General features: G+C 44.1%; 1 protein-coding gene across 1 annotated transcript in view; it reads left to right on the top strand.

The window, feature by feature from the left end:
* LOC109908866 (E3 ubiquitin-protein ligase CBL) overlaps positions 1-14,208 on the top strand; it is a 40,690-nt gene extending 26,482 nt beyond the window's left edge. Inside the window, exons 8-16 of the mRNA XM_031796143.1 lie at positions 104-235; positions 414-635; positions 1,326-1,457; positions 1,796-2,161; positions 2,318-2,412; positions 2,606-2,776; positions 3,025-3,131; positions 3,448-3,654; positions 4,182-14,208. Of these exons, the coding sequence (XP_031652003.1) occupies positions 104-235; positions 414-635; positions 1,326-1,457; positions 1,796-2,161; positions 2,318-2,412; positions 2,606-2,776; positions 3,025-3,131; positions 3,448-3,654; positions 4,182-4,492 (1,743 nt within the window). The 3' untranslated portion in view covers positions 4,493-14,208. The remainder of the gene's footprint in view (positions 1-103; positions 236-413; positions 636-1,325; positions 1,458-1,795; positions 2,162-2,317; positions 2,413-2,605; positions 2,777-3,024; positions 3,132-3,447; positions 3,655-4,181) is intronic.
* The last annotated feature ends 239 nt before the right edge of the window (positions 14,209-14,447 follow it).

Below are 14,447 nucleotides of genomic sequence, written 5' to 3'. Positions count from 1 at the left end.
TTTAATCTGCTCCGTTTGTGTTTAATGTACATGCTATCCTACGCTCTGGGAGGTCTGCTGAAATCCCATGGCTGACTATGCATCTCTGTGTGTATGTCCTCAGGAGCAATATGAGCTGTACTGTGAGATGGGCTCCACCTTCCAGCTGTGTAAGATCTGTGCGGAGAACGACAAGGACGTGAAGATCGAGCCCTGCGGTCACCTCATGTGTACCTCCTGTCTCACCGCCTGGCAGGTAATGTACCCCTAGTCTCTTTCACACTGCTGGGTAAGGGGGATGTAGGGCGGGTTGGTGGGTGTGTGGGTCAGTGGGCGGAAGTGTATATGTGGGTGCATGCATGTGCATTCTCATGTAGACATGAATGTTCCTAATCCCCCTCTCACCCTCTCTCGATTCTTTTCTTCTCCTTCAGGAGTCGGAGGGTCAGGGCTGCCCATTCTGCCGGTGTGAGATCAAGGGCACGGAGCCCATCGTGGTTGACCCCTTTGACCCCAAGGACCCCATAGGGGGCTCCTACGGGAGCTGCAGGGGTATTTTTGGGGCGGAGGGTGCCCCGTCGCCCAGCTACGACGATGACGACGACGACCGGCTGGAAGACCCCCACCTCATGATGAGCAAGCTGGCCTGTTCCAAGGTGAGCATGGTCTAGCTAAATCTGATATGGAGCCCTCTTCCTCCTTACTGTAGCTCCTTGGTGAAGTTTCCCCTAGGTACAGGTCTAGGATCAGCTTCCCCTCCCCTATTCTTAACATTTTAGGGGGGGAAATGCGAAAACTGACCCAAGATAAGTGTCCAGGGACAACTTTACATTACTCTTCCTCTCCCTGGGCCACGTTCAGCAAGGTACAACATTGTGGAACGTTCAGATAAATTCTGTCACAAATAATACGTTTCTTTCTCAAAGTTTACCTACTGAAAGTTGGGCACATAACCTACTGTAATCCTTGTGGACTATAAATGTGCACCCCTGCTCTAAACTGAACTCTTCTGAGGAACTCTTCCTCTCTCTTTCCCGCACCTTCAGAGTATAAGATCACATCGCTTTCATCTTTGACTTCTAAGGTTCCGGGTTAGCTTTGCTTCTTCCAGGTATTTGATGTGCGGGGTCTTTATTTTTCTCCTCTTGTGAGACGGCATCTTTCAGCTGTCTCTTTGTAACACGTCAGAACTCCGCCCGTGGAGTAAGCTTGAATAGACGAGTACTCTGAGAGTGAGATCACACAGCTTTGATGTGATTGGGAATTGTTTTCTTTGGTATTGAAGAGGAAGTGTGCATTGACAAGTTCCCAGAACTCTCTCCCTGAGCTGTCGTGTGATGTTGCAGGTGGAGCGGCCCCCTTCGCCCATGTCCCTGGCGCCCCAGTCCTCCCTGCCCCCCGTGCCCCCCCGCCTCGACCTCCTGCAACACCGACCGCCCAACCCCCCAGGAGCATCCAGCCCAGGGACCACGTCCAAGGCAAGCTCTCTGCGCAATTCACAGTCTAACAAATGGGAATGTCGCAAATTGAAATGTGTGCAGAGAATCGGGCCTATTTAGCCACTGTTGGACCGCAGTGGAGGTTGAATAGAAATGAAAATAAGTGGCAGTAATTTGTTTTGTATAGCACAGACCAAAATCCTCAAACTTTGTTAAAAATAAGTGTTTTTGGCATGACAGCTGTTAATTAATGTGCTTCCGTGATAAGTTGACAAATGCTCCTACGAAGTAGGCTACTACTTCCTATGAAAACAGATGGTTCAATTGACAATTGATTCAGTCCTCATGGTCTCTAATTGTGCCCTCCTTGCCTGTAGGCGTCCTCCCACCACAAGGACAAGCCTCTCCCCCTGCCCCCAGCCCTGAGGAACCTGCCCCCTCCTCCTCCACCAGACAGACCTCTCTCTGCCGGGCCTGACGGGTGGCTCGGCAGACGGCCACTACCCTGCACCCCCCTGGGGGAGCCCAAGCTCCCCCCGGCCCCGCCCAACCGCAACCTGGCCGACTGGAACCCCAGGCCGGTGCCCAAGGCCCCCGGACAGCCACCCGGTGTGGGAGACAGGCAGCTCTCCAACAGACACTCCCTCCCCCTGGCCCTACCGTCAGCCCTAGACGGATGCACAGACGGACAGCGGAACAACAGCTCCCTCAGTCTGGACCATCAGCTGGTGAAGGGAGCCCAGGTATAATACGAGCTTCCGTTAGAGCAGTTGGTGGTTTCACAGACATGGATTTCATCTATACCAAGAGTGTGTACAGTTGCATGTGACTGTGTGAGGATCACAAGTGAGTATTTACAGAAATGGAACTTGAGCGGCGTCTTCTCTGTTCCTCCCCAGAGTTTTGGAGGCACGGCGTCTGGCAGTCAGGAGTATGACAACCCCAAAGTGAGGCCTTCGGTCTCGGCCAATGCCATCTATGCTCTGGCAACAAGGTACAGTACACACACTCCTCTCCCTGCTGTGTGAATGTGCTATATGATGTATAAGGCCCAGGAGATTTTCCTGGCTGAGTGATTTTACCTGAGTTATAGCTATATACTCAGAACCTAGAGTTTTCCCCGATCAGGTCCTAGAATCCCAATCTGTTTATATTAAGTGTCCCCCTCTCACTCCCTGCGTTGTCAGACCCCATCCAGATCTGAAGCCTATGGCTGGGGGGGAGACCTACGAGAGTGACGAGGAGTCCGACTACATGATCCCCACCTCTCGGCCCGTCCTGGTCCCCATGGCAGCCCCCCTTGTGGTGACAGAGGCCCCAGCCCCCAAACCCCCCCAGCCCAGCTCTCTTAACTCATGGTAAGCACCATCTGCTATAAGACCCACTCATTGAGAAACGCTTAATTGAAAAGTTTCACTGTACATTCTTTGATAACTGTGATGATATTGTAGGTGTACTGTGTAATGTATTTTCTTATTCTGACAATTGATTACACGTCAATAGCAGAAACCCAAGTAAAAAAAAATTATATATATATAATAATAATAAAATCTAGCCATATGATGACATGTCCTCTTAGCCTCCCTCCCCTTCCTGTGTTTGATAGGCCCATGCTGAAGGACCTGGATGAAGGACCTCAAATGTATGAAGCCATGTATAACATCCAGGCCCAGGCCCTCTCAGCCTCCCTGCCTCACCTGGCCAGAGACTTGGGTACTGCCCTATCACAAAACTATGGCTGTGTCCCAAATGGCACCCTATTCACTACATAGTGAATTACTTTTGACTCATACTTTTTGGCCACTCTGTCCTAAACATAATCTGCTTCTGCTTATTATGAACATGCATGTAGTATACCCCATCTTTGCTAGTTCAGCACTCCACCTCTCTTCTCATTTTACCCCAATGTTCTAGCCCACTCTATTCTATTCTATCCCATTCTATTAAATTCCCTTCGATTTGAGGAGATTAAAATGCCATATTTTCATTTCACCCTTCTGACCTGACTGTGAATCCCTCCCTTCCCCAGATTGCTCTGAGCTGCCCCCCATGGCCAGTACCAATGGTCCCATCTGGGAGATCCCCTGCCCGGTCCGGGAGCTTCCCGAGGAGGTAGAGGAGGAGAACGGCTACGACATCCCCAAACCAGCGTTGCCCATGGCCCGACGCACCCTCTCCGAGCTGGGGGCCGCCACCAGCCGTCTTGTCATGGACAGCGAGCCCGGAGCGTCTGCCTGTAAGGCCCCCACAAATCCAGTGATATAGTTAATTTGTAGGGTCAGGAGTTTCAAAGGGGGGTAGTTCGAGCCGCATGTGGCTTCAGAGCCGTGTGTTTCAGACCCTTATAGTTAATTTGTAGGGCGGAGAGTTTCTTCTGACCTCATCTGACCAGGGAACACTGGACCCTAGGTACTTTATTTGATAAAGACATGTACAACAAACGGTGCACCAGGTTTGAGCTAAATAAATAGCCAATTCTCATCTGCAATTGTAAGATATAGGCTGTTACTAGAGCCCAGAGTTTTTCTGTCCCAGTCACGGGTTGAGGAAAAACTCCTGGCCTAGTGCATCTCGAATGGTTGATCACCCCTGGGTATTTAACAAGGTTGTCCCTCATGTATTATTCCTGTATATAAGTCTTCAAGATTTAGGATTGCGAATTGCGAGTTTTGGGCAGGAGAACTGAATTGTAATGTACATGCTGCTTGTTGTTCTGTGGTTTGTGATGCGAATGCTGTTCTATTTTCCTTCCTGTTCTTGTAGCCTTCTCAGAGTCCAGTGACGCCCCAGAGCGGCCGCCCAAGCCCCTCCCCCGCCGCTTCAACTCAGAGCGCCGGCGCAGCCCCATACCTCCTGGATTAGGCACTGGAGGAGGCGGAGGAGGGTCGGGAGAAGGAGGTGGAGGAGTAGCCAACCCCCAGATCACCAGCGAGATTGAGCATCTCATGAGCCAAGGCTATACCTACCAGGACATCCAGAAAGCCCTGATGATTGCACAGAACAATATGGAGATGGCCAAGAATATCCTGCGCGAGTTTGTCTCCATTCCCTCCACGGCGCACATTCTTACATAGTACCTCCTCTGCTCCAGCTCAGCCCAAAGCCCATCGCCTGCAGTACTAGCGCTTCAGTGCTAACCGGAGCCCCTGCAGTCTCCTGTCCGGCGCCCTCTCAAAGCTAGCTCGATGCTAACTGTGTGTGACTCCGAGCCCTGCACTCCACGTGATTTCTCAAGAGAGTCTGGACGCCTTTTGTAATGTGCTGCAGGGCCACTCTCCATATCCCATGTGGTGATGCTGATGGCTCATCATGCAACCGAAGCTTCGGCGGTCTTTCTCAGTCGTTTTCGCATCCTCCCGAGGCCTCTACCGAAATGTAATCGACACCTCGCAAAAAAAAAAAATATGTACGTGTGTCTATATAAGAATTTAATATATAACAAAATATATATTAAATGTGTATAATGTATACATATATATTTCCAATGAGTTCCGCTTCGGAGGTCTTTTTTTTCTTCATGTCGTTCATGTTAAGGATAGATTGCAGAGGACAAAGATGGTGGTTCTTTGAAGCCGCTCTGAGCGAGAGAGCACCCTTCTATAGTCCCCAGCCCTCACTTTGAGGAGAAAGACAGACTTGGTTTAGCATTTAGAAGCAGGCGTTTCCTAAACATTTGGCAACATGTCAAATGTGGCCTTTTTAATGATATTGCTTCGGTACTTTCTGGGGGAAATTAGTGTTTGTGTGTTGCCTCAAAGTAGCATAATGTTAGTGTTAGAGGTCTGGACTGTCATCTCCAGCTAAGGTTGTAGCCCAGTGTGTGGTTTGTGTGTGTGCGCTTTCAAGTGATCTACAGCTAAGGGAAAGGTTAAACCCATAGGGGATGTGTCTTTGTCTGGGATGTGTCTTTGTCTGGGATGTGTCTTTGTCTGGGATGTGTGTTAGGTGTGTCTGGCCATTGACTTGGCTACTAGGGTAGGGACGCGTGATGGCTGACCGAGTTCACGGTTGACAATTTGACTTAAGCCCGGTGAAAAGCAAAGCTGTTTTGACTGTGTTATTAGCTATATGCATCATTTTCTACTGTGGGTAGCTTTATTTCCTACATCTGATCGCCTCATCAGTGATTTCGATGACCAAACTGGGACTGGGAAGCCTGTGTTTAGTTTTTTCACTAAGACGGTTTTTAGAGGCAGTCCTGGCTCTGCTGTTAAGCCGCACAAATGTGTGATACCAACTTCGGATGACTTGGATGTCTATGTTAGCGCAGTGGAAGAGGGGGTTCTCTCTCTCACTCCCACTCCCACTCCCATTCTGTCAGATCTAATCAATCGAAGCCATCTGGGAGGTCCCGATTGGCCCATGTCCCAATCCCTCTTCTATCCCTGTGCAAAATGAATATGGGTTGGTCGTTCTTCCTTAAATGTAGTGCTCTTTCTAAACATACTTCTCTCTACCAATCGTCTGAATGGGAGGGGCAAAGTGTACTTAAATCTAACGGTGGGCAAAAAAAGTATTGACGGATTCTATTAAAGGCCAAGTACCGGGCCAAATTTTATGATGTGTTGAACACAGCTCCGACATGAGAGCTTCGTCCGAGACGTACACCGAAGCTGTTCAGCGTTGTGAAAGGAAAAAAAATATGTCATCGATTTACTTTAATAATATATTATTATTATGATCATTATTGTTATTATTAATTCAGAAGTGCTTTACTGCTGCTACTATTGTTATTGCTATACTATTAAGCCTTAAATGTACATTTGTGAATATTGTTGTTTAACCTCTTTTTTTTTTAAAGTGACAGTATCTAATTTGTGTTCTTTATTTGGTGATGTAGCATACTTGAAAATGCAAGCAGCTTGGGTTGTGCAATTCAAGCTGAATTCAGTTGTTTTCTTATCTTTAGTGTTGGACTGGATAGCCTTTAGGGGAATTATGATGATGACATAAATCGCACTGTCAGCATATTGACCGAAGTGGTAGCACCGGCAGAACGAACCATGTGATTGAAGAAAAGGAACAGTGCCATAACTCAGTCAGACGTCTGTATTGTAAATGCCTCCACTTAAAAGGGGAGTACATCTAATCCAGATGAAATTGGGTGTTGTGCAAGCTTTGTTATTAAGGATCGTCTTAATTGCACAGCTACAAAAAGACCAGTAGCTTAGGGAACAAGGACATGTTGAGACGCACACCCAAAATGTTGATGAGTTGCACATTCTATATAACTCTTATTTATTTTTGTAAACCTTTCCGGTCACACATTGACAGGGTTATAAAGAGTGTTTTACTTTATTTTTCCTACAGAGATATTACATCCGTTGTTTGGGTCAACGTAACAGCAGGGTTTGTGGACCAGTTGGGAATGTGGAAATTTTGTTCTCTGTTTTCACGGAGAGGCTTCCCCAAAATCCTGGTTGGAGAATTGCCAAGTTTTAGGATTCCCCTCCCTGTTATTACTTCCTGATTCCAGGAAAACCTGGGAATTGTGGGAACATTTCTGGAATTTTGCAATCCGATCTGTAACTCAGGAATACCATATGTACACTAACCAGACAAGTGACTTTTCAAATGGACTGTTCCCACTCGTCTTGACTCAATGAGTTGACAACACATTGTTAAACTAACGAATACACTCATTGAATACAGTAGGTGCACCATGTTCCTGTATGACTACATGATAGGTCTTCATTAACTTTTGAGTGTTCCGATTCAGTGGTTATAGGACCTTCAGAGTTTGAACGCAATCCAGAAACTTCTATTTTTAGGGAGGCTACCCCGATGAATATGCGAAAGTCCACACGAATTGACAAAAGTAACCTATAACTAATTGTCATCATAACTTGCACATCATCTTGTGCTGACTTCTCTTACATTGTTGGTTAAAATGTAGAAATTGCACTGGCTCAAATTCCCATAATTATATCTCCAAGACTGGTACTATTGAGGTACATTGACTTCACCCCTAAAGGTGGAGAGGCTCTGTTAATGGGATTGTCGCAATGGGCTGTAGAATCATCTTATCGGCTAGCTTCTCAACTGTATCTCAGTCTCCAGACTGGACGAGGTTTGTGGTGTCCTTAGTTTATTATACTTCTGTTCCTAGTTGCCTTGAGCGAAACGTTGATGTAACTTTTGAGTGCACCATGTTCAATAGGGATTGTGTGGTTTCGCCTCCCGAGTGACAGCAGTCTAAGGCACTGCATTGCAGTGTTGCGGCGTCACTACAGCCTGGGGTTTGCTCCCATTACCGAGTCCCATAGGGTGGTGCACAATTGGCCCGCACAACATCCGGGTTAGGGAAGGGGTTTGGTCGGTGGGGCTTTACTTGGCTCATCGTGCTCTAGTGACTCCTTGTGGTGGGCTGTGTGTCTGCAGGCTGACGACGATCGCCAGTTGAACTGTGTTTCCTCCGACACATTGGTGCAGCTGGCTTCTGAGTTAAGCGAGCGGGTGTTAAGAAGCGTGGTTTGGGGGGGTCATGTTTCGGGGGACGCATTATTTTGCTTTTTTTATTTTGCTTTCGCCTGATGAGGAGTTGCAGCGATGAGACAAGTTCTTAATCACAAAATTGGGGGGGGGGAAAGAGGGTTAAAATGACAAAAATAAATAAAGGGTTTGTGAGGTTTCAGAACGGAATTGCTTTTCCTTTAATATTAATTACTGTACTGATTCTTGTCTAGGTATGAACATGTACAGTGCATTCGGAAAGTATTCAAACACCTTGACTTTTCCACTTTTTTTTTACAGCCTTATTCTAAAATGGTTTAAATGTTGTTGTTTTTCCCCTCATCAATCTATACGCAATACCCCATAATACATTTTTGCAAATGTATACCAATTTTAAAAAACATTATATTTACATAAGTATTCAGACCCTTTACTCAGTACTTGTTGAAGCACCTTTGGCAGCGATTACAGCCTCGTGTCGTCTTTGGTATGAAGCTACAAGCTTGGCAAACCTGTATTTGTGGAGTTTCTCACATTTTTCTCTGCAGACCTTCTCAAGCTCAGTCAGGTTGGATGGGGAGCGTCGCTGCACAGCTATTTTCAGGTCTCTCCAGAGCTGTTCGATCGGGTTCTTGTCTGGGCTCTGGCTGGGCAACTCAAGGACATTCAGAGACTTTGTCCCGAAGCCACTCCTGCGTTGTCTTGGCTGTGTACTTCTGGTTGGAAGATGAACCTTGGCCGAGGTCCTGAGCGCTCTGGATTAGGTTTTCATCAAGGATCTCTCTGTACTATCCTCCGTTTATCTTTCCCTCAACTCTGACTAGTCTCCTGGTCCCTTCCGCTGAAAAACATTCCCGCAGCATGATGCTGCCCCCACCATACTTCACCGTAGGGATGGTGCCATGTTTCTTCTGTAGGTGACACTTGACATTTAGGCCAAAGAGTTCAATCTTGGTTTCATCAGACCAGAAAATCTTATTTCTAATGGTTTGAGAGTCCTTTAGGTGCCTTTTGGCAACTCCAAGCCAGCTGTCATGTGCCTTTTGGCTGAGGAGTGGCTTCTGTCTGGCCACTCTACCATCAATTCCTGCTTGGTGGAGTGATGCAGAGATTGTTGTCCTTCTGGATGTTCCTCCCATCTCCACAGAGGAGCTCTGTCAGAGTGACCATCAGATTCTTGGTCACCTCCCTGCCCAAGGCCCTTCTCCCCCGGTTGCTCAGTTTGGCCAGGTGGCCAACTCTAGGAAGAGTCTTGGTGGTTCCAAACTTCTTTAATTTAAGAATAATTGAAGCCACTGTGTTCTTTGGGATCTTCAATGCTGCAGACATTTTTTGGTACCCTTCCCCAGATCTGTGCCTTAACACAATCCTGTCTCGGAGCTCTACGGACAATTAATTTGACCTCATGGCTTGGTTTTTGCTCTGACATGCACTGTAAACTGTGGGACCTTAAATATAGACGTGTGTGTGTGTGCCTTTCCAAATCATGTCCAGACAATTGAAATTACCACAGGTGGACTCCAATCAACTTGTAGAAACATCTGAAGGATGGTCAATGGAAACAGAATGCACATGAGCTCAATTTTGAGACTCATAGCAGAGGGTCTGAGTACTTATATAAGGTATTTCTGTTTATTTTTTATTTTTAGTACATTAGCAAACATTTCTAAAACCCTGTTTTCGCCGTGTCATTATGGTGTGTTGATTTGAGGAATTTATTTCATTCATTTTAAAATAAGGCTGTAATGTAACAAAATGTGGGAAAAGTCAAGGGGTCTGAATACTTTCCGTATGTGCCTTCAGAAAGCATTTATACCCTTCGACTTATTCCACATGTTGTTGTTACAGCCTGAATACAAAATGGATGACATAAACATTTCTCACCCATCGACACACACTACCACATAATGACAAATTGAAAAAATGTTTACAAATGTGTTGTAAATAAAATGCAGAAATCTCATTTGCATAAGTATTCACACCCCTGAGTCAATATGTGTTAGAATCACCTTTGGCAGCGATTTACAGCTGTGAGTCTTTCTGGTTAAGTCTCTAAGAGCGTTGTACTCCTGGATTGTACAATATTTGCACATTCTTTAAAAAAAAAATTCTTCAAGCTCTATCAAATTGGTTGTTGATCATTGCTAGACAACCATTTTCCACTCTTGCCATAGATTTTCAAGCAGATTTAAGTAAAAACTAACTCAGCCACTTGTGAACATTCACTGTCTTCTTGGTAAGCAACTTCAGTGTAGATTTGGCCTTGTCCTGCTGAAAGGTGAATTCATCTCATATTGTCTGGTGGTAGGCAGAAGGAACCAGGTTTTCTTCTTTTGCCTGTGGTTAGCTCCATTCCCTTTTATTTATTTTTATCCTGGAAAGCTCCTCAGTCCTTAACGATTACAAGCATACCCATAACATGATCCAGCCACCACTATGCTGAAAATATTGGGATTGGTGCTCTGTTGTAATGGTTTGCTCCAAATATAACCCTTTGTATTCAGGATAAAAAGTGCATTTCTTTGCCACATATTTTGTGGTATTACAACAGGATGTATGTTTTTGAAATATTTTTCTTCTGCACAGGCGTCCTTTTCATTCTATCAATTGGGTTAGTATTGTGGAGTAACAACAATGTTGTTGATCTATCCTCAGTTTTATCCTATCACAACCGTTAAACCCTGGAACTGTTTTGAAGTCACCATTGGTCTCATGTTGAAATCCCTGGTCATTTTCCTTCCTCTCCAGAAAACTGAGTTAGGAGGATGCCTGTATCTTTCTAATGACTAGGTGTGTTGATACACCCTCCAAAGTGTAATTAATAACTTCACCAAGCTCAAAGGGATATTCCAATGTCTGATTTTTATACCAATAGGTGCCCTTCTTTGCAAGGCATTGGAAAAATTCTCTGGCCTTTGTTGTTCAGTCTGTGTTTGAAATTCACTGCTCAACTGAGGGACCTCACAGATAACTGTATGTGTGGGTTACAGGGATGAGGTAGTTATTCAGAAAACATGTTAAACACTATTATTGCACACGGAGTCAGTCCATGCAACTTATGTGACTTGCTAAGGGGGGGGGGGGTTGAATACTTATTGACTCAAGACCGCTTCTCATTTTTTATGAATTTGTAAACATTTTTTAAAATATTTTCCACTTTGACGTTATGGGCTGTTATGTGTAGGTCCGTGACATAACATCTAAATTGTATCCAGTTTAACTTCAAGCTGTAGCACAACAACAAAATGTGGAAAAAGTCAAGGGGTGTGAATACGTTCTGAAGGCACTGTAAGTGCATATGGACCTTTTTTCTACATACTATACCAATTTGTGCTACGATACTGTCACTTTAAAAATGAAGTGTATAGTTACTGATTTAAAATATGTGAATTGCTATGTTTTATTTCATTTTGCATTCCTGTACATGTCAGATTTGATATCCCCCCCCCCCCCCCCCCCACACACACACAAAAAAAAGGTTTTTGTATACTTTTGTGGATAATTTTGTGCGCAGTGCCATATGTTTAGAAGTGTCAGTAATGTTCTCCTGATGACTAGAATAAGGCATTGTCTGACGTGAGAGCATGTTTTCAGCCCGTTGGTCTAAAGATAGTCCAGTATTGGTTCTTACCTATACGCCTCCTCTGCCTATTGGACGACGTCACCGCATTACACATCAAACTCCTTTCCCCATGTGGAATTGTTCCATTTTTTTACCAGAAGAGGGAGCTGTCTGTCCTCGATGCCATTTTTCTCTTCAACCGTCGAGGCGTTTATTGAACTTTTTAATGCTCGTCACTTTGGAAGTATGCACAGTGCTATACTGTTTATTAAAAGATTAAGTAAAGACGTCAAGTCTCAGTTTAACGGTACTTATCCATAGCTGAACACAGTCCTTGAGCAATCTCCCTCTACTCTGGTTCACATGTGTCGCAACACCTGTGTTGCAGAAAAATGCATTTTCCATGTTTTATACATAACTGCTGATTGTGCCCCAGGCTTGCTGTTGGCTTGGGCTTTTGGAGGAAACTTGGCCAATCCCAAATCAAACCCTAGCCCCCTGTGCACCTTTTTTTAGGAGTAATATGGTAATTGCTCCCTCTTGCCTTCTGATAGGAAAAGAGGCATTTTCTGCAAATTGTATTTACAGAATTCCCTCACTCCTCCCGAAGAGCATAGGGGCTATGGGTCGGTTTGGGATTGGGCAAGTGTCCACCTCTCTCTCTCTCTCTCTCGCTGCCTTACTGCTTCAGCTTTTCTCACTACCAAGGTCTAAACTGCCATCAGTGCCCCGACGTCAGCTATGGTTTAAAACATCTGCCTGTCTATGCATGTGGATGGTCCGATAATGTGGACCTTTCAGACTCCATTGTTTTTTTGTTATGCATTTTCCATTATAAACGTATTTATTAATTTACTGCTGTACTCCTCCCCCAAAACATTACGAAATCATGTTTTTCTTTTCTGGAATTTGAAGCATTTTTCTTTTCTTTAAAAAAATAAATAAATATGCATTGCTATGCTGCATTTATTTTGTCCATAATCATTTATCTTTATCATAATCTATATTTCCACTATGTCCATTATCATAGACAGCCCTCAATTTGATGCAATCGTGTCTTGTCACTTGAATCACAAAGAACGGACGAAGAGAACCTCAGTTGGGCAATGCCCTGATTCTCCACCCTTCTCCCGAGTCCCAAAGCATGCAGTCATAGATTTAACAATATTGGAAACTACCTCAAACGCTTACACTGAATACTTTTAAGTCCATGAATGGGGAGTGTGCACTGTGCAACAGCACACTTTGGGAGAAGGGTGGAAATCGGAATGCAGCCTTGGACTTTAGGTTCTACGGTGAACTTGAACATGTTTTATTTGTCAACATTGGTGTGTGCTTTTCCTCCATTTCATCTTCCAGTGATAAGCGGACAATCTACCAGTCAACCTCCAACAGTCATCCCTGCGTGAACACACCTTGGTAAGAATTGTTAGCACCGTTGTCATGTAAGAAAGGTCTAAGATCCGTTCTGCATTTTGGCCCGGTACAGCCAATTCTTGTTCCCCTCATCTTGGTATCGATTAAAAATAGAATAAACCTCCCAAATCCATTACTTATCTGAATATGTTTTAGTACTCTTGGGAAGAAATGTGGGAATCATGGGAGATGACCAGCTACTGTAGTACAGCATACATTCCTGTCTTCACAAGCCGAAAGTGATCTTCTCTTCTAGCTATGTTTATATTTGGAGTATATACAGTATTCTTTCTATCATTTTTTTTTTTACGGAAAGTTGCAGATTGTCAAGATGAGGTACAGTCTTTTCAGGCTTGAAGAGAGACACGTTTTTCATTGAACATGCATTTTTATTTGGCATTTACTTAATAAAATAAAAGTTTTTACAAACAAAAGGAATCCGTTCACCTGTCCTGAAGTTAATCAATCTTTGCAAGTCATAGACCATTACACTTTTCTTTTTTATTAACAAAATGAACAGAGTTCTTGTCAAAAACATCAAAAAAGAAAAAATGGTGAAAAGGGGAGATTATTGAAGGCTGTAATTAGACAGTACAGAACTTACATTTGACTTCATACTATCAAAGATTGATGACTGTCATACTTTTCTCCACAGATTGTACCGTAAAACATTTGATTGGGAGGACCATGAGTAAAACTGGTGGCCCTAATGATTTGATGCAGACTTAAGCAAACCACCTTTTAACCTGTAGTGTCTTTAGTTATAAGAGTAACTTCTGGGTTGTGTTTTAACATAGCCATGGGCGAGCTCTTGGAATCTTACCTGTTGTGATTTAAGAAAGCTCAAACTAAGGAGTGTATTGTTACCGAGCCATTCTCTGGTGTAGAAATGTTAGTCTGACCAACTGATAAAACTAATTCTTGCAATTTTGTTTGTAGAATGAAAACTACTAGATAGCATAGCATTTCAAGAGGGGTTCTGTGTAAAACACTATCAGAGTTTAACATTTAGTCCCTGTTCCGATGACTTTCATGTAGTTTATATTGGAGAGAAAAATAAGAAACCCACGCACTACTCTTGCTAGTATCACTGCTCTTTACGTATCTGCCTCAAGGCCTTCGTCAGGTTTTTAGTCTTTCTTTTTTCACTCTTGACGAAGGCCTCGAGGCCAATATGTAAAGAGTAGTGATGCTAGCACGAGCAGTATGCAGGTTTCTTCTTTTTTCTCATGTTATTCAACTGTTACCATGCACCTGCAACAAAGTTGGCTCAGATGTGCGAGTGCCTGTTTGAATTATAAATATAGTTTATTTGCCATTGGGGAGAGTGGGGTAAGTTGAGCCATTTTTTTTTTTTTTTACGTTTAGCATCACTCAATCAAGGAAAATATAGTGTTCTAACAAAGTTATCTACATGCATGTCAGAATGTTGTGTATCCATGGAAATAATAATAATAATGTGAACATTTAGTTTTGAAGACAGCTTGTCCAAAGAAAGTGGTCTCTTGGCACAACGTACGTATGGGGTAAGTTAAGCCGCCTACAAATGTCTGTACTGAAGGAAATATTACTACTACTTCTCTTAAAACCATGTCTGA

This window comes from Oncorhynchus kisutch, linkage group LG18 (genome assembly GCF_002021735.2).
Source record: "Oncorhynchus kisutch isolate 150728-3 linkage group LG18, Okis_V2, whole genome shotgun sequence".
NCBI classification, from domain to species: Eukaryota; Metazoa; Chordata; class Actinopteri; order Salmoniformes; family Salmonidae; genus Oncorhynchus; species Oncorhynchus kisutch.
Note: the sequence above shows the minus strand (reverse complement) of the source record. Positions and strands in the feature narration are given on the sequence as shown.